The 24,080-nt window shown below is 31.6% G+C and overlaps 3 protein-coding genes across 8 annotated transcripts; 1 reads left to right on the plus strand and 2 right to left on the minus strand.

Moving 5' to 3' along the window:
- Window positions 1-258: 258 nt before the first annotated feature.
- On the minus strand, window positions 259-11,710 carry LOC116773082 (uncharacterized). Of its 4 annotated transcripts, none has more exons than XM_061528534.1 (12): window positions 11,571-11,710; window positions 11,181-11,290; window positions 10,372-11,114; window positions 9,580-9,804; window positions 6,582-6,748; window positions 6,101-6,216; window positions 5,775-6,015; window positions 5,481-5,634; window positions 4,938-5,045; window positions 4,465-4,554; window positions 3,610-3,716; window positions 259-3,372 (listed from the first exon to the last, which is right to left on the minus strand). In XM_061528534.1, exons 3-12 carry the CDS (start codon window positions 11,057-11,059, stop codon window positions 3,322-3,324), a joined length of 1,947 nt encoding a protein of 648 aa, XP_061384518.1. In that variant the 5' UTR covers window positions 11,060-11,114; window positions 11,181-11,290; window positions 11,571-11,710; the 3' UTR covers window positions 259-3,321. The 4 variants fall into 4 exon arrangements, with proteins under 4 accessions (XP_061384518.1, XP_032521353.2, XP_061384517.1 ...); XM_032665462.2 differs by having other exon boundaries at window positions 11,176-11,290; XM_061528533.1 differs by lacking the exon at window positions 11,181-11,290 and having other exon boundaries at window positions 11,592-11,710.
- Window positions 11,711-12,267: 557 nt separating this feature from the next.
- Window positions 12,268-20,844, plus strand: LOC116772830 (serine/threonine-protein phosphatase 4 regulatory subunit 3). Of its 3 annotated transcripts, none has more exons than XM_032665100.2 (10): window positions 12,268-12,334; window positions 12,726-13,140; window positions 13,366-14,301; window positions 14,377-14,569; window positions 15,053-15,195; window positions 15,491-15,666; window positions 15,751-15,941; window positions 16,756-16,944; window positions 17,375-17,505; window positions 17,740-20,844. In XM_032665100.2, the coding sequence occupies exons 2-10, from the start codon at window positions 12,844-12,846 to the stop codon at window positions 17,842-17,844; spliced, it is 2,361 nt and encodes a 786-aa protein (XP_032520991.1). In that variant the 5' UTR covers window positions 12,268-12,334; window positions 12,726-12,843; the 3' UTR covers window positions 17,845-20,844. The 3 variants fall into 3 exon arrangements, with proteins under 3 accessions (XP_032520991.1, XP_032520990.1, XP_032520992.1); XM_032665099.2 differs by lacking the exon at window positions 12,268-12,334 and adding an exon at window positions 12,341-12,586; XM_032665101.2 differs by lacking the exon at window positions 12,268-12,334 and adding an exon at window positions 12,341-12,586 and having other exon boundaries at window positions 17,375-17,478.
- A 2-nt stretch (window positions 20,845-20,846) lies between these two features.
- Window positions 20,847-23,350, minus strand: LOC116772832 (cilia- and flagella-associated protein 36). The gene is made up of 8 exons (XM_032665102.2): window positions 23,215-23,350; window positions 22,787-22,971; window positions 22,637-22,713; window positions 22,365-22,568; window positions 21,958-22,094; window positions 21,278-21,473; window positions 21,098-21,218; window positions 20,847-21,033 (listed from the first exon to the last, which is right to left on the minus strand). Exons 2-8 carry the CDS (start codon window positions 22,893-22,895, stop codon window positions 20,879-20,881), a joined length of 999 nt encoding a protein of 332 aa, XP_032520993.2. The 5' UTR covers window positions 22,896-22,971; window positions 23,215-23,350; the 3' UTR covers window positions 20,847-20,878.
- Between the last annotated feature and the right edge of the window lie 730 nt (window positions 23,351-24,080).

Genomic DNA, 24,080 nt, shown 5'->3' on the forward strand with positions numbered 1-24,080 from the left:
TCATTATATTTAATAAATCCGAGTTGTTTCAAAACACGCGAACGGAACGTAATTAAGTTGCAATTGTTAAAAATACGAATATTATTAATGTAGTAGTTTGACAAAAAAAAAAGGCTAAAGATTATATTTAAAATATCCAAAGGAATTAAGGTGAACGTCTATCAAGATTATTTTTTTTCAAGGAAACTCTATGCAAGTTAAGATATCGATAGTATGATGAAGGGAAATATCATATATTAAATAAGATAAATTTCAATATACGAGTAACTCTTATTTTTATTTAAAATTCAACATCTTACACGCATTGGACAATATACCGACATTAATATCAGGCAATCAAAGAGGTAGCAGTTTCATATTTTAACCACAAATTATTGCAAATCCTTAGGATCTCGCTGCTATTTGTCAAGCAAAACATAATACATGCTTTATTAATAAAAATAATATATAACAACTGTTTCATTAATATTTAAACATTAAGAAAATGTTGCCCAAAGTGAAAATTACAACACAAACTATACATTACACATGAGAATATAAAATATTTTTAATCTGTATTAGTATATATTTCAAGAACAAAAATTAATCATAAATCATACAATCATAAATTAAATTATTGATTATGTTATACACAATGATCTCTGTATTAGTGTCTGCTAGACAAATATCGACGAGATGAATCTTACACATTACCATAATTCAACCTCTAACACACGACACTACACCATAGCCAAATATATTATTCAAACGATATATATATCACGAACTACTCATTGGCATTATCCCAAAATGATTTCCAATTATATTTTAACACTAAACTTTATATCGTGGATATGTTCAAATCCAACCGTAAAGTCAGTAACTTATCGATATTCATATAAACGTACATCACTATTTGACATAGACGTCATTTGAATTTACGATCAAATAAGAGATGAATTAACGTCGATCAAATCAAAATGTCGATATAGTAAAAATATATATTTAAATTGAGACCCCGTTCAGATGCAGAATAATGTGTTTGTTTAAATTATAATGATTAAGTTACTCGTTATCAAACCAGTCGTTCCTAATAACTAAGGTGCATTTCCTTACATAATGTTAATCTCCCAAAGCGCAGTCGGTTCGAAACTACAAAAGTACAAACAATAAATAAACTGCAATTAAAAATACATAGAACTTACACAAACTAAACCTATTGTTACTTGTATATTGTTATAAAACGAAATTACAGGTACTTACTGCTTATGGAGAATTAAGCGTATACAGAACTAAACTACACTGAGTGCGGAAATAATGCGAAAATTGGTATATGACGGCTTCATGCTGAATATATAAATGTTACAATAATATGTTACGCCTTACATAAAGTTATTAACAAATAACAAGTGATGCAAAAATTATTTAATCGGATGACATTTCATCCTTTCGCGCCATTTTACACTGACAGATGTCATTTGGAATCTGTTAAGCGAAACTTATTAAAACACTAGTTAGCAAAAATTTTTAGAATGCATTATTATTTAACTTTGGACAAACAAATTGAATTAAAATATTATTGAAAATAGTATGATGGATGAAGACAAATAAATATTTTGAATATATGTATTTAAAGCTTTTTACACGGCATTTTTATAAAAAAAAAAAGGTCAATCCACTTACAAACCTTTGTCGAATATTGTTGAACGAGCTGAAGCGTTATAATTTTCGTACGAAAATTAATATGAAAACTATAAGTGTGTGAAAGGGTACATTGATGAACACAATTTAGTTAAATGCATTAAATGTATCCCATACATTCTGTGAATCTATGAGTGTCATCGTTTTTGATCACAAAACATGGAAACATCCGGTTTATAAGATGCAAAGTCATTCTAAGTTAATGTATTTAACGGAACAATTCCAGTTCAATCCGACGTGTTACCGTATAAATGCCGTGTAATATCAATTAATCATTCGTCCGACTCACCATCAGTCTCACGGTATATGCAAAGTATGAAGAGCTATCACATTTGATGTACGTACTTTACATACACCATATGTACTATATAAAGTTCCCCGCTGTTAAAAGGTGGATTATAATATATTTTTTTTGTATAAAAAATTTTTGGGCTCACACAATTCTGTTACGAAAAATCACGTGAATTATTTTTATAGGAACATAAAACGTCTGTACAAAAATACGTTACTTTTTTTTTTCAATTGGTTCTGTTAAAACTATCCCTAGGTATATATATGTTAGTCTACTAAAATTTATAAACTACGGCTTCACTTTGACAAATATCAAATGATCTAAGGATAAATTATGCAATAGAGTTCGCTAGTGCTACTAAATTTGTTACAGTTTTACTAAAATAACATTGTGTGTATACAAAACACAATAATATAATTGTTAATTATAATCATATTTTGTTCACGTATATAAAAAAAATTGGTGTCTGCGTGACATGCAGATTATTTGCAAAACTGTAGCAAATATGTACCAAAAAAAGACAAGTGTTATATAAAAGTTTGTTGTTTATAATTTTTATACACAATTATCGTCCTTTATAAATGATATTACAAAAATAGAAATAAATTTTATAGAATGAACGTACCGTCCCTAAGTCTAGATTAATTTGAAAACTATTTCTGGAATATTACTTCAACGCCATGTCAATATTTCGAACTATACAGTCTAAAGCAATTCAAACATTCCGACCAATCACAGGACATCAATTCAACGAATCGACCAATAGTGAATTGAGATTTTCAACCAATCAAACGACTCCGATGTCTTTAAGTCGAATTCTCAATACAGTTATGGTCTCATTCTCTAAACATTTCTTCTATGCTATACAATAAGCGAGGACCGACAAATGTTTTAAATAACATCAATTAAATAAATTTAGTTTAAATTAACCAATATTTACAACGAATTATATTTATTTAAATGCTCGCGTTTTGGTTGTCGAATATAATGAAAATAAATTTAAGTACTCGAAGAAAAAAAAAAAAATTATCGTTCGTATTAATAATAATTATAAAATTAATACTGATAAGATCACCGCTTAGTTGAAAACCTTAAAAATGCCAATGGTTTTTATAATACGTATAATTTATGCTAGGAAAAAATTAATAAAAAAAAAAAATAAAAAACAAATATCCAATCAAATTTATCGGAACCCCCTCATCGTTTCAAACTATATCCCTATTATTCGGAATCCTATCATTTCCTAACATGCACACACCAACTCAAAGCACGAAACTCTTGAGACTAACGATGTCGATTTTGTTCCTAAATGCTTACAACATAAAGATTATTTTAGCTTAGCAATAATGTTATGAAGGCGTGCTCGATGATTCCATACTGACTGCGGTGTGTATTGGTATCTGAAATATTAATATACAATATACATAAATATTTATTACATAGTAAGTAAGATAATTTATTTTATTCAAGATTTTCGCTAGTACATATAAATAAGATGGACTTTTGGAATTACTACTCAGATGATTTTACGTTTTACTAATCATTTGGATTTCTTTACAGCAGCCGCGGTCACGGGCGGACTGGATACAAGGCTCTGTCTGTATGTCTTCCTATTTGTCGTCATATATGTTTAGTACCTTTCGTCCCGTAGCCAGGGCATCTATATCAATCGGTCTGTCGTCCAACACAGCCTCCAGCGCTGCAACCAGCTCTGAACCTTCCACGAACGAAGCTCCACTCTCCGCTGAGAAATTAATATATATATATCACATAGAAAGCATTGTCTTTACACATTATATAGAAATTTGTGAAGATTAATGAACGATTTATAATTTCAGTCAAAAACTACTAAAAAGTTTTTTTCTCAAACTTCACATAAAATTGATAATTATTTGGATTCAGTATATAATGAACTGTGGAATATATATGTGCTATAAATACTAGATGTAGAGTAGTGAGACACATCCACAATAAGGCCAACGAAAAGAGATAAATTATCTAAACATACTCATATTTTTTCAATTCACCTGGAGAATTATCTTTTTTTTTTGTATGTAATATTATTGCATATCAACCTCATTAAATTGAAACATCAGAATTAATTTCGTATCCTTACAAAAAAAAAATTTATATACAATTACACACATATATATTGATTTAATTTAAAATTTAATTAAACAAGCGAAATTAATTCGTTTTAAATTCCTTTAAATAATTGAATTTTTTTTTGTTTACCTACAAATAGTACCAGACCTCTATTGAACTTGTACAAAACCAACTTGCTTTACAAAGATTTGTTATACTTGCTCGGTATTGTTAAATAATAATAAAGTCAGGAGTTTATGTATTGTATTCAGTTCTGTCATTCAGTTTTGCTAGTTCGGACAACAGATATATTATAGCTTTACTTGATACAAATATAAACCTTTAATTTCTTACTTACTAACTTGTCACCGTATAAATGTGCACACAATGACAGTTTAAAATGTTACCTTGATTGAAAAACTCAGTGAACTCTTCGTCAGGAATCTGACTTAGGACAGACGGATCCAGTATATCATCCGGCGGAACTTGACCGACCTCTGTGATGTATATAATGAAATAAGCATACAATTTTAAATACATAAATAATTATTGAAGATTTTTTTATTTTGATACAACAAAAATTATAAACAGACAGTGTAACTTGACCGAGAGGTTCAGCGAGATAAATATAACATGATAGCTTTAATTTCCATTTCATAATATAATAAGAAAAGTTATCAATATATTGTAATTAATATCTGTATGTTAAAGGATAATCTACAATACAGTAAACAAAAAATCACAGGCTATCTTTTCTTTTAGGTTTATTGTTTATTAATGTAACTATTAATTGAAATTTTACATGTGTTAAATAATATATATATATATATATATATATAAATTTATTATATATATATACATATATCTAAAATATATTCACCGAGTTCATGGGAAGCGCTAGCAGTCATGTATTCGCTCTCACTGAGCCCTCCCATAGCCGTATCCTCTGAGCTATCATATGTAGATGAATTGGAACACACATTGATTTCTGAAAATAATAAAATAAATATTCAAAATATTCAAACAGCATTTCATTTGATTTTGTATTAAATTGACTATATTGCTCATTACTACAAAATCTATGAATGTTATGAAGCAAAAATACACCGGTTTTTAAGATCAAGCTAAGGAGTTCATTTGTTTTGTATTATTTATCAAAGGAACCACTAGGTTAGATTTTTTGTTCTTACATATATTTTTTTTCAAGCCGGCTGAATTCCTAAGGAAAGTAATAGACTAATGTGAATCCGACAGAAGCCGTCAATGTCAGTAGTGTCACCTGTCATTATGACATTTCTATTTTCTATGAAACGTGATTAATGTACTAGAAATATTGATTTATATATTACAACTGCTTCACACGTGTCGGGTGTGTTAAAACTTTAGCCTTGTTAATTATCTAAAATTGATATTATTATCTAACCGGACAGCGATTGCTCTGCGGTGTTTTTAACGGGAGCCCGCCTGCGTCTTTTTGGTCGGCGTTGTGGGCGAGGCGGACGAGCCGGTCTCACAGACCAAACTCGCTTACGCACAGATTTAGGCTTGCTTTCACGACTCAGAAGCTCGTAGTTATCCTTTAACATACAATATAAGGCTCACAACACACTACACTAAACATGTTATAATGGCGATTCATTTTATATCAAAGAAATAAATCTTACATTGCTATATCGACATTATATATTTTATTCACTAATAAAGATATAATACAAACCCTTTTCCAAGCGTGTTCTGTGCATAACGGCGTCTGTTCCTGCAGCGGTAAAAGCGGTTGTTTGCAGCGCTCACCGCCAGCGAACACAGCTGCGCAAGCAGCGTAAAGCCGCTGTTCGGGCGCTAGAGTGACATGTGATAGACAATACCGACTCGACGGTAGTGGGGGTTGAGTGCACCTCTCCTCGGCGCACGTCGATGATTCAGATTTAATACTCTCACCGCCTGACCAGCCGCTTTGTCTGTATACAGAACACCTAAATTAATATAAATAATAACTACTTACTAATACTGATGTGGAGATGTTTTTATATACATTAATATTACCTAAGCCACCTGCGTTCCTGTTGGCTCAGTATATCAGAGAGACCGCGCTTAGCCAGTAAATAGTTCAAGGTTTGTGGCGGAAGACGACATGTAGAGCTCTGGCCACTCAATTGTTTCTGGAAAAAAAAAATTGAATGGACTAATTATATAACTATTGCACACATGCAAATGTGAACAATATATATACATATATATATGTGTGTGTGTGTTAGGTTAAGTTTTTGGTATTAATACACTTTGAGAAATGATTATGTGATCCACCTATAACTAGCTTCCGTCACCCTTAGATCTATTGGGATTGTGAAAATTAAGAATGATGCTATATAATACTTGGTACAAAAAATATACAAAATTAACGGTTAAGAAAACAAATCAGTTGGAAGAAAAAAATTTGTAACAACTAATCAGTGTTGTAGTATGCAGAATTTAAATATCAAGTATTATATGTCTATATTGTAATGCTTTTGACACTATCGTGTACCTTAATCATTGAAGTCAGAGCCCTGAGCTCGCTGTGATCCTTGCTTAGTTTCAGGCTCGTGGCAGCCCTGACCACGTGTCTTCTCATGGCCGCGCTGCGGAGCGCCAGACGGGCCCCGCGGGACTCCGCCGCACTCTCCTCCACACATACCGGACCCACACCAATTTCTACATATATAATTATAACTATGTTTTTCAGATTTACTTTTTGTTTTTGTTTTTTAAATATTATAGGTTAAATTAAAATTCAAACTTCATAAACAGGCATATTGAGACACTGGTGAAATTTCAAAGATATGAGGTAAACCTCAAACTAAAGAAAAACTGTAATATAGGTTTAACAAGCCTTATTATTTCCCTTGATCAGTACCTTCACTACATTTGCTATAAACATATATATAACATCTTGTATGAAGATTTATGACTGAAAATCTTTTAATGTCCAAATATATTTTGACAACGCAAACTTGTGGTAAGGGTGTAGAAAACCAGATATACTATCAGCACGAAGGTAAATTATAAAATTAAACGTGCAACCAATAATAAACCCTTTTAGTTAAAGTCTATTCGAACTCGAAATTTAAAAAAGAATTTAATAAGAATTTCACCTTCATCAACTTAAAAGTGTCTACAACAAAGACCAAGCTAAGTCCGATATGACTAATATTTTCTATTTTATATAAGTTCATTTTTTTTTTAAATATATATATATGTTGAAAATTTCCATAGCACAAAAAAAGTATAAAAAAACCTTCAACATCACAAAAAAGTCAGAAAGTCAACCTTTTTTGTTGAATTAAAAAAAAAATTACACCATATTATATTATGACTCATTTAAACATTTCACACTGAGATATTAAAATATTAAAAAAAAAATACATTCATTATACTAATTAAATAAATTAATTAATCAAATTTTGCTTCATTAAAAACAGAGATATGACTGCATCTTGTTAAAAAAATAGTAATATTTTGAATGTTGATTCTAAATATAATTATATCTATATAAAAAATCTGAGTGACGTATGTATGGTATGTATATACTAATAAATTTATTACAATTAATATCTGTCTGTTTGCGCTACTCTCTGAAACGGCTAGACCCATTTTGATGGGACATCAACTGGCAGATATCTGATGTAACTATGGGGTTTTCCAATAGGGACGCTTGAACTTTGACAGCTGATTGCGGCCATGTTGTTTGAGTGACAGCTGTCAAATGCAGTGTGTTATATTCATTCCGTCCTCCCAAACCACCATGGCAGGTTACAGTGTCGAGCAGCACGTGCAAATCATAAAATTGTTTTATGAAAATGGGTCTTCAGTTCGAGCAACGTTCCGCGCACTTTGCCCGTTTTACGGTCGCGATGATCGTCCTGCCGAGTCGACTATCCGTCGATTGGTGGACAAATTCGAGTCAACCGGGTCAGTTAACAATCAGCCGGTTCCCGTGCGTCAATGTAACGTGAGATCTGCCGAGAATATCGCCGCTGTGCGCGACAGTGTCCTCGAAAACCCGCGGCAGTCAATTCCGCGTCGCGCACAGGAACTCGGCCTTTCGCAGACGACAACTTGGCGAATTTTGCGTTGTGACTTGAGCCTGCACCCGTACAAGATCCAGCTGACCCAAGAGCTCAAGGTTAATAACCATAGACAGCGCCGTGTGTTCGCTGACTGGGCATTAGAGCAGTTGGAAGTTGACGCCGATTTTGGCAAAAAAATCATCTTCAGCGACGAGGCGCATTTTTGGATGAATGGCTATGTCAACAAGCAAAATTGCCGTATTTGGGACGAGACCAATCCACACGAGGTTCACCAAGTGGCAATGCACCCGCAGAAAGTGACTGTTTGGTGCGGATTTTGGGCCGGAGGCGTGATTGGTCCGTATTTTTTCGAAAACGATAATGGTGTGGCCGTCACCGTCAATAGTGAGCGATACCGGTCGATGATAACCAACTTCTTTTGGCCTGAAATCGAGAATATGGATCTGGACAACATGTGGTTTCAACAGGACGGCGCTACGTGCCACACAGCACACGCTACGATGGAAGTTCTGCACGAGCAATTTCTGGACATGGTCATCTCGCGCGGAGGCGACGTGAACTGGCCACCGAGATCGTGCGATTTGACCCCGCTGGACTTTTTCTTGTGGGGTTTTCTTAAGTCGCAGGTCTATGCCAACAAGCCGCAAACCACCGATGCCCTCAAAGTCAACATACGCCACGCCATCGATCAAATACAGCCCGATTTGTGCGCCAGAGTCATCGAAAATTGGACCTTTCGTGTGCGCGCCACCAACCGAAGCCGTGGCGGTCATTTGAATGATGTCATATTCCATACATAATGGGGTCGATAGACCTTCCAAATAAAAAAAAAATTTCGCAAATATCTTTCCTACATGTATTTTTTTTTGCATTTCAAAGATCAAGCGCCCTTAATGGAAAACACTATATTAGTAACTTAGGCTGCTTTTAATTTATTTTATAGAAATACCCAGTAAATTATTCCCTACTGACTTTTATATTATGTTTTTTATCCTCAAAATGTATTGTTTATCGGATATATTATAAATAAATAAATAAATTTTCAATATATAGAGGATATATGGAACTATCTAAAGAGGAAGCTGACTATGACAAGATTTTTAGCATTAGTTTTACAACTTATATTTATTTAATTACTCAAAATTGGAGAATTTTATATTCAAATATACTGTAATATAGCCTATTTATTAAATTAATCAATTCATTTATGATTTAAAGTTAAAAAAATGAATAGTTTAGCTAAATAGTAATTTATTAAAAAAAATGGATTTACTTTATAATAATTTTACATAATTTTGAAATATTTCTTTAATGCTTGTAAGACTTTAGTGTATTTATGCGAACCAAAAATAATGATTGTAACAAAGTTCATTGACACTAACAAAAACTCTTAGTATTGTGTAACTTATTCTCACCTCGGCTGTAAAATTTAAATATTAATGCCAAAATATTTACCAAATTCTGGCATATTATCATCATCACTACTGCTCGTGTCCAGTTGTCGGAAGGCATTAACTTTTTTTTCACTCAGAGGTCCACATTGGAACATTTCCTCCCCGGGCGCCTGCCATCTTGTATTTTTTAAGGCAACAGCGTTCCGTTGCAATGGTATCCGTTGCAGTGCTTCATGAATCGTAGGCCCACGACCCTTACGGGGCTTGGATGGAGTTACGGATTTGGCTGTAAAAAGCTTAGAATCAAATATGATATCTTTTTAAACAATTGAATTTTCACATAACAATTCTATACAATAATATTGATACGTAATCCTATCACAGACAGTGCATAATAGATTATAGAAATGCTATACAAGTACATGTAAAACACAGCTATATAACTATCAAGTCATTACAAGTACGATTAAGCTAATTAAATGTGTAACGACATTAAACAGTAATTTATTACCCTAATTGTTTTGAGAAATCACAAAAATGCAAGCAAAAATCTTTATACCAGTTTTGTGACTTGAAATACCTATATATAAATATAAGTTTGTATGAGAATTTAAAATAAATCCCGCTTATTGTTTTGCTTACTGTTACTTACAAAAATGGTGCATAAAACCAGCAAAACTTTTGATTCTCTCAGCAGAGTTGTCCCCAAATAAACAAATACGTAAAATAATTCACTCAAAAATTTCATTCATTTTTGTTTGTTTTTGCAGAATAATTTATAGCTCAAATTCATATATTTGTGGTCTTAAAGGATATAATTAAAATATTATATATATATATATTAGATACATACTTTTACCAGAAGTCTGCTTTTTGGCTATTGGTATCGGTGGTTTAATTGGTGTTAGTGTTGGCTCATTTTTAACTGTAGTATTCTCTGTCACACCTTGTTCTCTTTTAAATACATCTAAAAATGTTTCAGACGGAGATATTGCAGGAGCAGTCTTTTCAATATTCTTGCCGTTACTCACGACTGTCTTACTATTGTTTGCAGATAGACTTGTATTGTTAAAAACTGTAGGGCTGGAGATGGTATGTTTTACTTTGTCATGACTCTGTACAGAATTCCTCAGTTTTTGACCTTTGGGGATCGGTTTTGATTCTGTTTCATTAACGGCAATATCATCTATTATTTTAGAATAGTGACCATTTGTCACAGTGTGTTTTTTATCATTATTTACCTCACCATTAGTTAAGGAACCCAATAAATCAATTTCCTTTAATGAACTCCCCAAGAACTTTGATTTGTATTCTGAGCTCTCCGGAAAAAGGTAATTATCATCTGTATGACTTACAGTAATCTCTCCAGCAATGACATCGGAATCGTGAAAAGTGTATAATTCACTTGGATCTATTTTAAATTTGGTATGGAAGAAGCTATCACTAATATGTGATATATATGACTGTTCATCACCAGAACTATCTTGGATGAACATATTTACTTCACTACTGCAGCCCCCTGAGACACTCTCAACTGCCATCTTATATTGTGTAGCACAACTCGCATCAGATATATTTTGGGATATACCGCTGAAACTTCACAAAACAATAATGTAAATGTAATTTGACATACAAGGTAGAAGCAAGCAAAAATTACCCCACATTTTCCGAAGCACTCAAAAAAGACATGCTGCATACATTTTAACACCTAATGATATAAATTATTAATATCATGTAATAAGATTCTATCTGTTTGGTCCTTTTGTTTCATACTGAAATATCATTACTTATTTAAAGTCAGTCAGTTGTTGTTGAGGAAAATAAATGTTATTTTGTTTCTAAAGATAGGGTTTTTTAATGACAATTACAATGACATCTGTCAGAAATAGCAATTATTTATGAATTTCTTTGTAACAAAGCTATCTACGTTGCTTTAAGCTGTTACTAATTAATAATTCTTGTTGTTATATACTGTTATTGCACGGTATTTTAGTTTATGTAAACAATAATCAAAAGTGAAGAGCATGATTATAAATCATAAAGAAATCTTACATTATCAAGCAGACAACTCACAAATCATTTAAATCCTGCATAAAACCAAAAATAGACACACAAACACTAACTATACGAAAATATAATAAACAAATTCAATAAAATTTGTTCATGAATGAGAGCTCTGCAACTCAAACTTCAATTCAATAACATCAAATGATTGACAGATCATAGAAAATGGTAGAGCACAGTCTAAAATCGGTAACGTTCAAATAAAAAAGAATATTTATAACATGAATATTCTTTATTCTTGAAATAATTAGTCTTATATTATTAAAGAAATGATTAATAATGTGAATAAATCCTTATATACCAATTAAAATATCATCACAACTCATTTACAATTGGATGCATGCATTAGCATAAATCAAAAAACTTCACGAATAAAGTAATAACATCAGAGGATTTCAAACTTCATCATTAAATTTAAAATATTTTGGACTTAAAAATTTAAAATTTTATTATTTATTATTAATTTTATCACAATTCCAATATCTAATATTCAAACATCTCAGTTTTTCTCATATTTTTTTTTTATAATGAGTATATATTGTTGGGATTTGTCGGAGTCGTTATTTGATTCGTACATAAGTTAGTGAAAAGTTATAAATATTACATCTTTTTGAAAAAATAAAGAGTTTCCTCTGTGCCTTCATAATCTATTTTAAAATTACCGCCACTTTCATTTTGATTTGAGAACCCCTATGTTCGAAGCGTTGTTGTGAATCCAATATGGCGTTATCTGATGTTTTAATATTTTGAAGGTACGTCAATTTGACGATTCTATAATGTGTAATCCGGTAAATATTCTGTTTTTAGAAAGTGTACACTATGAAGACGTTCAAAATACTGTAGTTTGTGTACATAACTAAGTTTTTAAAGTGTAGTGAAAGGCTTACAGATTGTATTGTTTTGTTTGTGATTTCCTATAATTTAGCGATCCATTGTCATACAAAAAAATAATTAGTAATTCCTAATTATTCTTCAAATACAACAGTGAAATATATAAAGTTACGGTGTGTATTTCTTAAGTTTTCATTATGAAAATAATATTAGTTCAGTGGATTGCAATTACCGTAATTATATATGTAGCCTATAGTTATTATTTTCCAATTTATTTTGTACAAATAAAAAACGTATCATGTGTTGTTGCAGAAGTGAAAATCTGTTATTACAAATGGGAGATAAATAAAAAAAGAAAGCGGTGCATAGAAATAGCGCCAGAATAATTGTTAAATAATTTGAGTAAATAGTCATATTTGAGTTGACTATCATGACAGACACTAGACGAAGAGTCAAGCTTTACGCTCTGAATGCTGACCGGCAATGGGATGACCGGGGAACGGGGCATGTTTCATCATGTTTCGTAGAGAGATTAAAAGGTACATCATTATTAGTAAGGGCAGAGTCAGATGGAACTCTGTTGTTGGAAAGCAAAATACAACCTGACACAGCTTATCAGAAACAACAAGACACTTTGATAGTTTGGTCAGAAGGTGATAACTTTGACTTAGCTTTAAGTTTTCAAGAGAAAGCTGGCTGCGATGAAATTTGGGAGAAAATATGTCAGGTAAAATGTCTTTCATATATTTTAAAATATAATTTATTTCAGTTCATGCAAAAGTAAGTCAAAAATAACTATAATTTTGTAAGTAACCTTTTAGGTTTAACCTAAAACTATTCTTTAATGACTAAAAATATGTAACGTGATATTTTAGTATATAATGTAACATAACAATGCTACTACTTTTATATGCCTGGGAATTTAATGAATATTTTTGATATGTTATTATAGGTTCAAGGTAAGGACCCATCTGTTGAGATAACCCAAGACATAGTGGAAGAATCTGAAGATGAACGTTTTGATGAAATGTCCGATAGTGTGCAACCAGTTGAGCTTCCGGCATGTGAAATGGGTCGGTTGGAAGACATCAGTGAACTGGTGAACAGCTGTCTAGTTTCACCAGCAAGGAAAGATAAACTAGCAGCGGCATTGGAGAGTCAACATTACATTAAGAAACTTCTTAACTTGTTCCACATGTGTGAAGATATCGAAAACATAGAAGGGTTACATCATCTATATGAGATATTTAAAAGTATATTTCTCCTCAATAAAAACACACTTTTTGACACAATGTTTGCAGATGACACTATTTTTGATGTTGTTGGTTGCTTAGAATATGACCCTGGTTTGCCTCAACCAAAAAAACACAGGGAATATCTCAAGGAACTAGCCAAATTCCGTGAGGCTATACCTATAAAAAATAAGGATTTGTTAGCTAAAATTCACCAAACCTATAGAGTACAATACATTCAGGATATTGTTCTTCCGACACCTACAGTCTTTGAGGATAATTTGCTAAGCACATTGTCCAGTTTTATATTTTTTAATAAGGTAGAAATAGTGAAACTTATAGAGGAAGATGAGAAATTCTTGACAGATTTATTTAAGTTGCTGATGGATGTTAAGACACCCGACAGTAAGAGGAGAGACTTAGTTCTATTTTTAAAAGAGTTTTGTAATTTTTCACAAAATTTACAACCTCAAGACAAAGATGCCTTTTATAAGACATTAGTTTCATTGGGTATACTGCCAGCTCTAGAGATAACTTTAAGTATAGATGATCAGAAGACCAAGACTGCATCTATAGATATACTGACATATATTGTGGAGTTTTCACCATCAGTTGTAAGAGACTATACATTACAGCAAGCTAACAATACTGAGGAGGTAATAAATTATGGTTTTTAATTTTTTATGTATCTCAACTTAGTCCATATTTCATGAATTATTACTAATTTTCAGGAACAAATGTTACTGAATATTGTAATAGAACAAATGTTGAGGGACCAGGACCCTGAACTTGGTGGTGCGGTGCAGTTAATGGGTGTATTACGTATTCTACTCGACCCTGAAAGCATGTTGGCCTCAGTCAATAAAAGTGAGAAGGTGGACTTCCTCAATTTCTTCTACAAACACAGTATACAAACCCTTATAGGTATGTATGTGTAATTCTCATTCTGATATAAAGATTTTTTTTAAACGACATATAAATACTACATCTAATAAAAAAAAGTAATTTTATTAATAAATTACTTATCGATTGTTTGATTTTATGACTTATTTCACAAACCATAGCTTTGGCAATACTACTTAAACTTGTTGTCCTTGTTGAGCTTTACAGGTTTTTCAGAAGTGACTCTTCCAGTTGTATAACAAATCCAACATTAACTTAATTTATGTTATTCATAAAATGTATAAAAAAGCATTATAAAATTTTGTGACAATATACAATAAGTCAGTTTCAAACAATAGTATAAATGTAACAGGGTAATGACATTTCTTAATTGATTACTAATTACCTTAAAAACATTTTATTTTTATATATCTGGTATTATAACAACCATATATATTTAACTCTGATTTCTAAATCTACATATAATATAAGAATATTTATATTATTATTATTAATAATTTACAGCCCCCTTATTGCAAAATACAACTGGTGAGAAACCATCGAAGGAGGATTATCATACTGTGCAGCTTTTGGGACTTGTACTTGAACTACTTTCATTTTGTGTCGAACATCACACATACCACATAAAAACTTGTATATTAAACAAGGCAAGTTGTAGAACAATTTTTTTTTTATTTAACAATTTTGACAGTTATTATATCTAAATAGAATATACCTTTATTTATAATTACTGAAATCAGCATAATGTATTGTTTTTATGTTATTTTTTTATTTGTAGCACATGTGTAATTAAAATAATTTTATGAACCAAGTTAAACTTTTTTTTTTTAAATATAGAATATAATAGTTACAATTTTTTTTTTTTTTCGGAAGTAAAAGATTGTATTTTTTTTAAATTTATTGTAAAAATAACTATACAATAATTTTTATCTTAATTTTCAGGATCTTTTGCGGCGCATTTTGGTTCTCATGAGGTGTACACATACATTCTTAGTGCTTGGAGCTCTAAGGTTTATGAGGAAAATTATTGCTCTTAAAGATGAGTACTACAACAGATATATAATAAAAGGAAGTCTCTTTGCACCGGTTGTTGATGCTTTCCTTAGAAATAATGGCAGGTGTGTGTTGTTGAGTGCTCTATACTATAATAAATTATATGAATTACTTTATTAGTACTATTAATATAATTAATAATTTTTCAGGTACAACTTATTAGATTCTGCGATATTAGAGTTATTTGAATTCATTAAGTTAGAAGACATTAAGTCGCTGTGTTCACACGTTGTGGAAAACTATGGGAAGATCTTAGAGGATGTGGAGTATGTACAAACGTTTAAGGCTTTAAAGACGCGTTATGACCAACACCAGGACAAACTTAAGGAAAGGGATCGAGGTTAGTAATGAATTGACGACTACAACTTTACACAATAATACCGTTGTAGGGAAATAACCTAGCTAAAATTCTGATGATATGATTGATGGTTCACTATGGATCGTAAATAAAATATACATTGAAACTAATTACTTATGTCAACAAAGAACTTATTTTTTTTTCATATTCTACATTAGGTATCAAAAGCCACAAAAACGTTATTCCTCACATCCGAAATTTCACCAACAGTGCCTTTATATGATAAATTCTTTTGAGGATTGTATTGTATTAGCTATAACTTATTGTCTTAGCTCTAGCATTGATATAGTGATATATATAGGCGGTGTACACTCTGTTTGAACAACTCACATATATTTCAAGCATGCTTATAATATGACCTCTCAGCTTGTGTTTTCGATACCTATTACTTAACCAGATGAAAGTCCTTGATGTCTGATTTGTCTGTAGTTATACCTAAGAATTTGTTATAAATTTTAAAAACGCAAATTATGGGACTATAGCAAAGAGTACATACATTATAAAAGTTTTTAATAGATTTAGACCTTGGCTTAATTATTCTAAGTTGCTACTATTTTTTTTTTTGTTTTTTTTTTTTAATCGTCATATGTATCTATTATTAGAAGACAAAGAGAAATGGTGATACCGTACCCAAGTATACAAGCATGCATGGTCAAATTACATACGGAGCGTTTACAGTTGTTTATGTTAATACTACACAAACCTATATATGAACATATCATGTATAAGAAACTAGATACATTTGTTATGTAGATTGTTATACTATTATAATTTATAGTTATTATAATGTTCCCAGTGAGCGGTAGCGTGGCTGTCGCGGAGGCTGTGGTTCCGTCGCTGCTGCGGACGAGATACCGCCGCGAGGCTCGCCAGCCTGACGACGAGGAGGAGATGTGGTTCAACGACGACGACGAGCTGGAGGACGACGCGCCCCTCGACGCCGCCGCCACGCACGCGACCGCACACCACGCGCTCGACGCTATAGGTATAGGTTATACTGCTTTACTAATATTCATACAGTCAATAAAAATAAATTCATAATAAAGAATGAAAAATTCATCCAACCAGAAACCCGCAACTGAAATATTAATATATTTAAGGTTGTAAGTTGGATCTTTTCACTTGTGAATGATTATTTCTTTATATATTACGTATTTTGTATTTTAATTTAAGTATTAAAATATTATTATACGATACATTCATACTAACGTCCACTGTTGCGTCATATATAGTGTAGTAGATATATTCTCGAAACTTCACAACCTCGGTACAGTGAATAACTAAGTTCCTTAATTATCCGTTTAAAATAAAGTAAACAAAATATTTTTAATGGGATTTAAATACCGAATATCTATCATTTAAATTGTGCTAGATTACGTAATAGATTTTAATAATTATACAATTTATATCTTCAGGCAAGATAGTGGAAAAGAAAGTATGTTCGAGTACGGAGACAGTGAACGGTCCTAGCAGGGTGTTGCTCAGCACATCTCCCAAGCCTGTACACACCGACGTTCAGGTATCCACGCCCAGATTACTCAATAAGGTAAATTAGTTCATATTGTTGCTTCCATATTGCAATGATCACCGGTCTTTGTCTGTTTAAAATTACTTACAAAACATTCTAATTTGTAACTGCCATTAATTCAACTTTTCATAAAAACTATCAAACAATATTAACAAAACAATTCATTTTAAAGATACTTAATTTCAATGATTAACTGTTTTCGACGACACTATCCTGTATAATGAACTAATTGTCACACTCATTCGTTTTCAGGGCCTGGTGGATTACGATGGTGATTCAGACGAGGAGGACGAAGGCGGTACATCCGCTCATACTCCTGGCGAAGAGCGTGACGCCAAGCGGCCGCGGCTCGCGTAATGTACACGTGCGGTAATATACACGTGTTTAATATCAAGGAATATATATTATGGAGCGGAAAGCATGCTCTCCAACCAGCCCGTCTCTTAGCTGTGCGACGCCTATCCAGATATACTCTAGGAGCAGTACATGCAAAAAATTTCTGTGGTTAGCAGTGATAATTTCCACTATGTATATAGTGTACCACAATAAAATTGAGTAAATGTATCCAATGTAGGTAAACATTTCAGGATAGATTGTTTAAAGTACAAAGGTGTTTGTGGGAAAAATATAATATTGTAATGATCATCGTTGATTGAATTATATATGTATATGTAAATTAGTGTGTCACAACTACAAGACCAATCTCTATGGGAGTCTTAAAAATTTTATATATTTGCTGTGGAATTGTTACTCGTTTGTGGTGTTTGTATGAACATATTCTTAATTATTTAATTCGGATCACTTTGCACTTATATTTAATAGCATTCCTTTTTTTTTTTCAACTTCTCAGAGATATAATTTAATTGTTAAATGAAATGAAAATCATTTTGTATTATGTCTTTTTATAAATATGATTTTTAGAAGAAAATTTGGTTTTATTTAGTACATTTTCACAACGGAATCATCTAAATTCTCCTTATTATTCCCAATTGTTAAGTTTATTCCTTACCGTGTAAAATAATTCATTATAAATCTGTATACATGTTAATATTATCTATTCATATATTAAAATAAAATGATTTTTATTACATTTGTGAAACATGTATGTTTTATGTCATATCATTTGAAAATTTTATCTCTGAGAAGTGACTATTGTTTCTAGCTTTTCTAAACATATCTAGTTACACTTATATTTGGATCTTCTGCTGGAAACTTCCATTGAAGCAAAATTTTATTTTTATATTCATGACCATAATTATTTCGGTGACATTTATCAAAATGAGATCCAGATGTCTATGTCGTTAGTTATGTTATTAAAGTTATAAATAATGTCCATCTCTTCCATCACCAAAACCTATTCTCGCGATTACGTTACAAGAATATTCGCGACAAATTTGTTTTGAAAAAAAAAAAAAAAAAATTGGCACGGAGAAAACATATATTTTTTAGTACAGCTTAACTAGCTTAAGTAGAATAAGAGCTATGTGGAAATTAAGAAAACTAAACAACACCCACTAGAAAAGAAACAAGCATAATCTGTACGGAGTAACATTGAATGTCAATGTTAGTTTGTTAACGTCAGATTCAGTTGCCGTCTCGCTTTGCATCCTGATATCGGATATGTGATAAATGAATATCTAAATAGGAACAGTTTAATTTTTATTACATTAAAATATATAGTTTAATCATTTTTACTTTGTAAATAACATAGATATAATATAGTATGAAGGCGATCGATTTTGTAATTTGCCTGAGTTGTTTTGTATTAGGTATATTCAGTGTGTGATTGCCCTAATCATAGCTATAGTTAGCGTTAATATAGTATTGGAAATAAGGGCTGTGTAAACATTTGATACATACATACATGATGATACAACAGATTTCTTATGATGGACGACATTTTGTGCTAAGGAGAAAAAAAATAACAGATTATAATTTCATAGTTTTTATAAATGACAGCAGCTAATTGTTCTAATGCGGTTTTATATAATACATATAAAATATTATAAAATTTAAAAAAAAAAGTAAATTATTGATTTTCTAATATTATTATATAGTGTATAATATGTATTGTATAACAATTAATTTGTATTGTGCCCTATGCCAGAGTAATTATATGTATGTGATCTAATAGTCTTTAAATGCCACACAAACAAGGAAACATAAAATGTGACAATTTCTATAACAAATTCACATAACATGTGTAACTTTGGACATCAAATAGTAATTTCTCGAGACACGTTCTGTTGAATATATCAAACAACTTGATAAAATGCAATATTAGATCGCCCCTATGTATTTATATATACCGAGCCAAATAATCACTTTGGTCGTAACATCATAGCTAGCAGGACTTTTGACATTGATTTAATATGGTATACATGAAAAGTGAGCACAATAAATAATTTTTTTCATGCAATTCTACACTATCAGCGTGACTGTGAAACGCTTCAAACTAATTGTGGAATGCATGTTTAGAAATAGTAATTTATTTGGTGTGTATTATTATACTTTACTTGTACAATACGTTATATGTCGTGTGGATATTCATCGGCGATCCATACACGGAATCTTCTAATCACTGCAACACACACATAATTTATATACATATATATAAATTATTTAATGCATGTGTATCTGCCCTAGGAAGACATATCAATTTTTTATATATTTGACAATGGAATTATTGATCTCTGTGTTAACGAAATAAAACTATATAACCGGTTACATGGATGACGGTCGCATGGAAATAGTTGGACAGGTCCTAACATAAGATTGAAATACACGAATTCGATGCTTAATGTAACAGTTTAAAACTTTTTATACTTATTATATGAGATCGTTTGTCGATATTATTCAATGCATATTCTTTTTTACACAAACGTTGACCTGTTCAAGTATTTTCATTCATTATTATTATTTTTTTATTTCTCGAATGTTCTATTTCGTTCATGTGATTGATATAGGCGCTCACTTGGTATGCACAGTTAATGCGAGACTTACATACGTGGAATGGAAGCGTCAGAGAGATTGTAAATAGATGTTTTATGTAATACTTTATTTTGGTATCTGTCGGAACATCCACGTGTTTAATAGCGTAGAGCTGTCAATTAGATTTATACGATACTTATATTCCTTGAAATAAATTCCCCGTTGAAAATGGATTTTTAGATGAAAGTAGACTGTAACAACTATTTTTTATCTGTCTAGGTGGATGACCATCATAAACTAATTTATACACAATAAATTTAAATAGATTTACCTATTGGCAAGTTGTGTAAAATAAATAAGCTTACTATAATGCTATTATTACGATGTCACTAGTTACGTAAGCAATATAAACATAAGGAAATACGACATGGAGTTTATTTATTTATTCAGCCCAATGAAATTACAATTGCTTATCAACGACTTCGGTTTTGAGTTTGGAAGCGAGGGCCTTTCTCATTAGCATGGCGTCAGATGCAGGTTGTGGTGTGTTTCCAGCCAAGGCAGCCTGCGCCGCACGAGCTGAACGTGGCCTAGCCGGATGTGAAAAGCCTTCACCTGTATTGCGATTGAGTTATATATTCAGAATTCAAACACTAAGAATTTAGCATTACTAGCCTACCTGCGCCCTCGTTTTGTAACGAACCGAGTTTCTTCTCTCTGACCTGCTTCTTCATGGCTAGCAGCTTATCCCTTTGCTGTTTTAAATATTCTTGGCGCTCACGTAAATCTTCCTCACTCACCTAGAAATATATACCTTTAGTTACTAATGCCTTGTTTATGTTTTAATTATTATATTTACCTCCGTTTTGGCGGGTATCTGAATCTTTTTTAATGGCTCAACTTCTTTGAGTTTTTTTTCCGCTTCCTTTTTTGGTAAGCTTTCTTCTATGTTCTCGAAATGCTGAAGCTGCGTCAGTAAAGTTTGCTTCTGTGCTACCACATCCTCTTTTGGGACTGTGATTTCATCTTTAACTTCGAAATCGTCCAAATGCAACCTACATAAAAAAATGAAGAAATAGAAGAAATCAAACTTCGTAGTTGTAAACGATTCTTATCCACTAAATTTGAAAATAAAATAACTGCCCTATTAAATTATATGTGTATCATATAAAAGATAAAAAATAATAAATATTAATTTATTAATTTCAAGATAGAACAACAAGTACGTATTTCAGCTAATTTGACGACGCTCACACTTTTTTCATCAGTATTACTGTTAGCTAGTTTTACAGTGTGAGCGTCACCGGGAGAGCGACGCTCACACTGCTTACTTTGCTGCATAGTAAGAATGCGTATGTGCTTAGAATCTACCGACTCACTCTCTTTCTCCTATTTTCTACATTTGTGTATCTTTCTTTCTCTCTCTCTCTCAGCGTAAACGCGTAATATATAACTTGTTGGAAGTCGCATAAGAAGTTTCATTTCAAAAAGTACATACAAATCGAAATCAAATATGAATGGTAAAAATTGGATACTTACTTTTTTATCTCCGTCATGACGTCATCGTTGTCTGCCCAATCTGAATTTTCGGTGCTACCAGAAGAATCTAAGTTCTCAGACTCCTCATTGAAGAGATTAGGCAGAATACCATATCGCTTTTCAATTAACTCTAAGGCCTACGGAACATAAACGACCGTCAAAAAGGAGACGGTTCAATGAAACTTGCCACGAATATTACCAAGATTCATATTATTATCATGGTAAGTGCAATCTCCAGATATGTCCAACGTAATAGATGTCTACATATAAGATAACTATTAGGCAAGCATTTTCCCAACACAGTCGAATTAAAATGTATCGATTTCATTTAAAATTGGGATCTATTTGTGACTTAGCGCATAATACTATGTAGTATTATTATTGTGATCATATCAAAGAATATAAACCTGTAATTGAAGCTCCACATTCTTATGCGTCATCATCTTTACAAACATTTCATAGTCATTTGCTGCCCATATTTGTTCAAATAGACGCTTGTGAAAATAAGAAGGTAGACCGGCGAGGTCATGTGCTGATAGACGACAGGCTCCTTCGAACTGATCAGCCGATATTCCAATGTCGTCCATGAAGGAGCCCAACATCACATCCACCTGTTACATTAGTGACATTTTTATATATTTTTTTAAATACGGGTGCCTTTATTCTAAATAAAAATTACCAAGTTTCGATATTCGTCATGGATTTTCTTATACTCGGGTTTGTCAATTACTTCCCCATCATCAGTTGGTTCGAACGCTGGAACACAGTTGATGAAATTATATTATAAAATACAGCACATAATAATTAAATGTCTATTTGGATCGCTTACGAAGTGATTTTTCTTCAATAAATGTTTGCAGTGGTATATTCCAAACCGGACCATGTAAAAAACCAACAAGTGAATCGAAGACCCACGAATTATTATCAATATTTTCCATGTCGTTATATTTATAATATCAATGACAATATCGCATATGCGGTTATAAGTGTTACTCAACAACTAATTCGCTAAAGCTGAAACAATTACCTTGACATTTAATTTTTATTTGTATACTGGTTGCTATGGTAACGTTACTGATGTACTTTATTTTTACTACTTTAATGATTATTATTATATATCAATTGTTTGAATAGTTTATTGTTCCTTCTAACAAATTTATTAATTACATTTTACTCAGTTTTGAATATTTTTTTTAAGTTTAATTAAAATTAAAATCACTAAAAGATGTCGGTATTTATATATACTTATTAATATACCTAGGTCATCTAGTTTCTCAAGAGACAAAATTTGAAACCACGTCTCACACTTTTGTTTATCTATCACATGTCGCATTAGATGAGTAGGGATAACGAGACTGACATTGAGCAGAACCATAACAGACAATAGTCGCAACAGCGGACTATGTAGACTTTATATTTTAACTTTTTGTTTAATGTGACAGTGTGATCTATCAGCTTTTGTAGAAAAGATAATCTCAAAAAACATTTTCACGTAAAATGTTGACCCAATAAAAGTTATCAGATCTCATGGAGGCCAAAGTTTCAAGTGGTCTGTGAATCCCGAAATAAATGTTCAATCTGTAACTTCACAAGATGAAAATGTGCTTTGGTAACTTATTGAATATAATAAAAGTAATGAAGAGTATATATTTTCACTACTGTTAATTTGTGTAGCAAAATTTCTTGTCGAGATTTTCGAGTTTCATCTAGAATAAAAAAATTAGGAATCTAGAACCGTTATCAGATAGGTTTTAACAGATATATGTAATTGAAAAAGCCTATGCTTTACTCTAAAAAATGTGTTGACTAGCTTCGATTTTACTTTCCCGCACCATCAGCCAGGACTGACCATAATTCAGTTACTATTAAATAATAAATAAATGTAATATATTATTTACATTAAACATTATGTTACACTATAGATGCACAAATATTAAACAAATGGGTAGTATTCATATTTTTAAACATCGAGACTTGCATGATTAGTTAGAAATAATCTTTTTTAGTTTTTATTTTTTTTAACAGAAGACTCTAGTTATATTTTTACCAGCATATAGGACAAAAAAATATATAAATAATAATCTAAAAATCTTATAAGTAGTATATAGTAAATCTGTTTCTTT

The sequence above is a fragment of the Danaus plexippus genome (assembly GCF_018135715.1).
Source record: "Danaus plexippus chromosome 18 unlocalized genomic scaffold, MEX_DaPlex mxdp_20, whole genome shotgun sequence".
NCBI classification, from domain to species: domain Eukaryota; kingdom Metazoa; phylum Arthropoda; class Insecta; order Lepidoptera; family Nymphalidae; genus Danaus; species Danaus plexippus.

What these genes read in the sequence shown, in the direction of transcription:
- LOC116773082 (XM_032665462.2), bottom strand. Translation starts at nt 11,207, where the DNA reads ATGTCTTTTTTGAGTGCTTCGGAAAATGTGGG. An exon ending in CTCTGACTTCAATGATTAAG is followed by an intron (nt 6,217 to 6,581) that starts GTACACGATAGT and finishes TTTTTTTTCCAG; the next exon opens with AAACAATTGAGTGGCCAGAG. An exon ending in TAGCGCTTCCCATGAACTCG is followed by an intron (nt 4,555 to 4,937) that starts GTGAATATATTT and finishes TATACATCACAG; the next exon opens with AGGTCGGTCAAGTTCCGCCG.
- LOC116772830 (XM_032665100.2), top strand. Translation starts at nt 12,844, where the DNA reads ATGACAGACACTAGACGAAGAGTCAAGCTTTACGCTCTGAATGCTGAC. An exon ending in TTCCTTAGAAATAATGGCAG is followed by an intron (nt 15,667 to 15,750) that starts GTGTGTGTTGTT and finishes ATAATTTTTCAG; the next exon opens with GTACAACTTATTAGATTCTG. An exon ending in ACTTAAGGAAAGGGATCGAG is followed by an intron (nt 15,942 to 16,755) that starts GTTAGTAATGAA and finishes TAATGTTCCCAG; the next exon opens with TGAGCGGTAGCGTGGCTGTC.
- LOC116772832 (XM_032665102.2), bottom strand. Translation starts at nt 22,895, where the DNA reads ATGGAAAATATTGATAATAATTCGTGGGTCTTCGATTCACTTGTTGGT. An exon ending in ATGTGGAGCTTCAATTACAG is followed by an intron (nt 22,095 to 22,364) that starts GTTTATATTCTT and finishes TATGTTCCGTAG; the next exon opens with GCCTTAGAGTTAATTGAAAA. An exon ending in GTTACAAAACGAGGGCGCAG is followed by an intron (nt 21,034 to 21,097) that starts GTAGGCTAGTAA and finishes ATCGCAATACAG; the next exon opens with GTGAAGGCTTTTCACATCCG.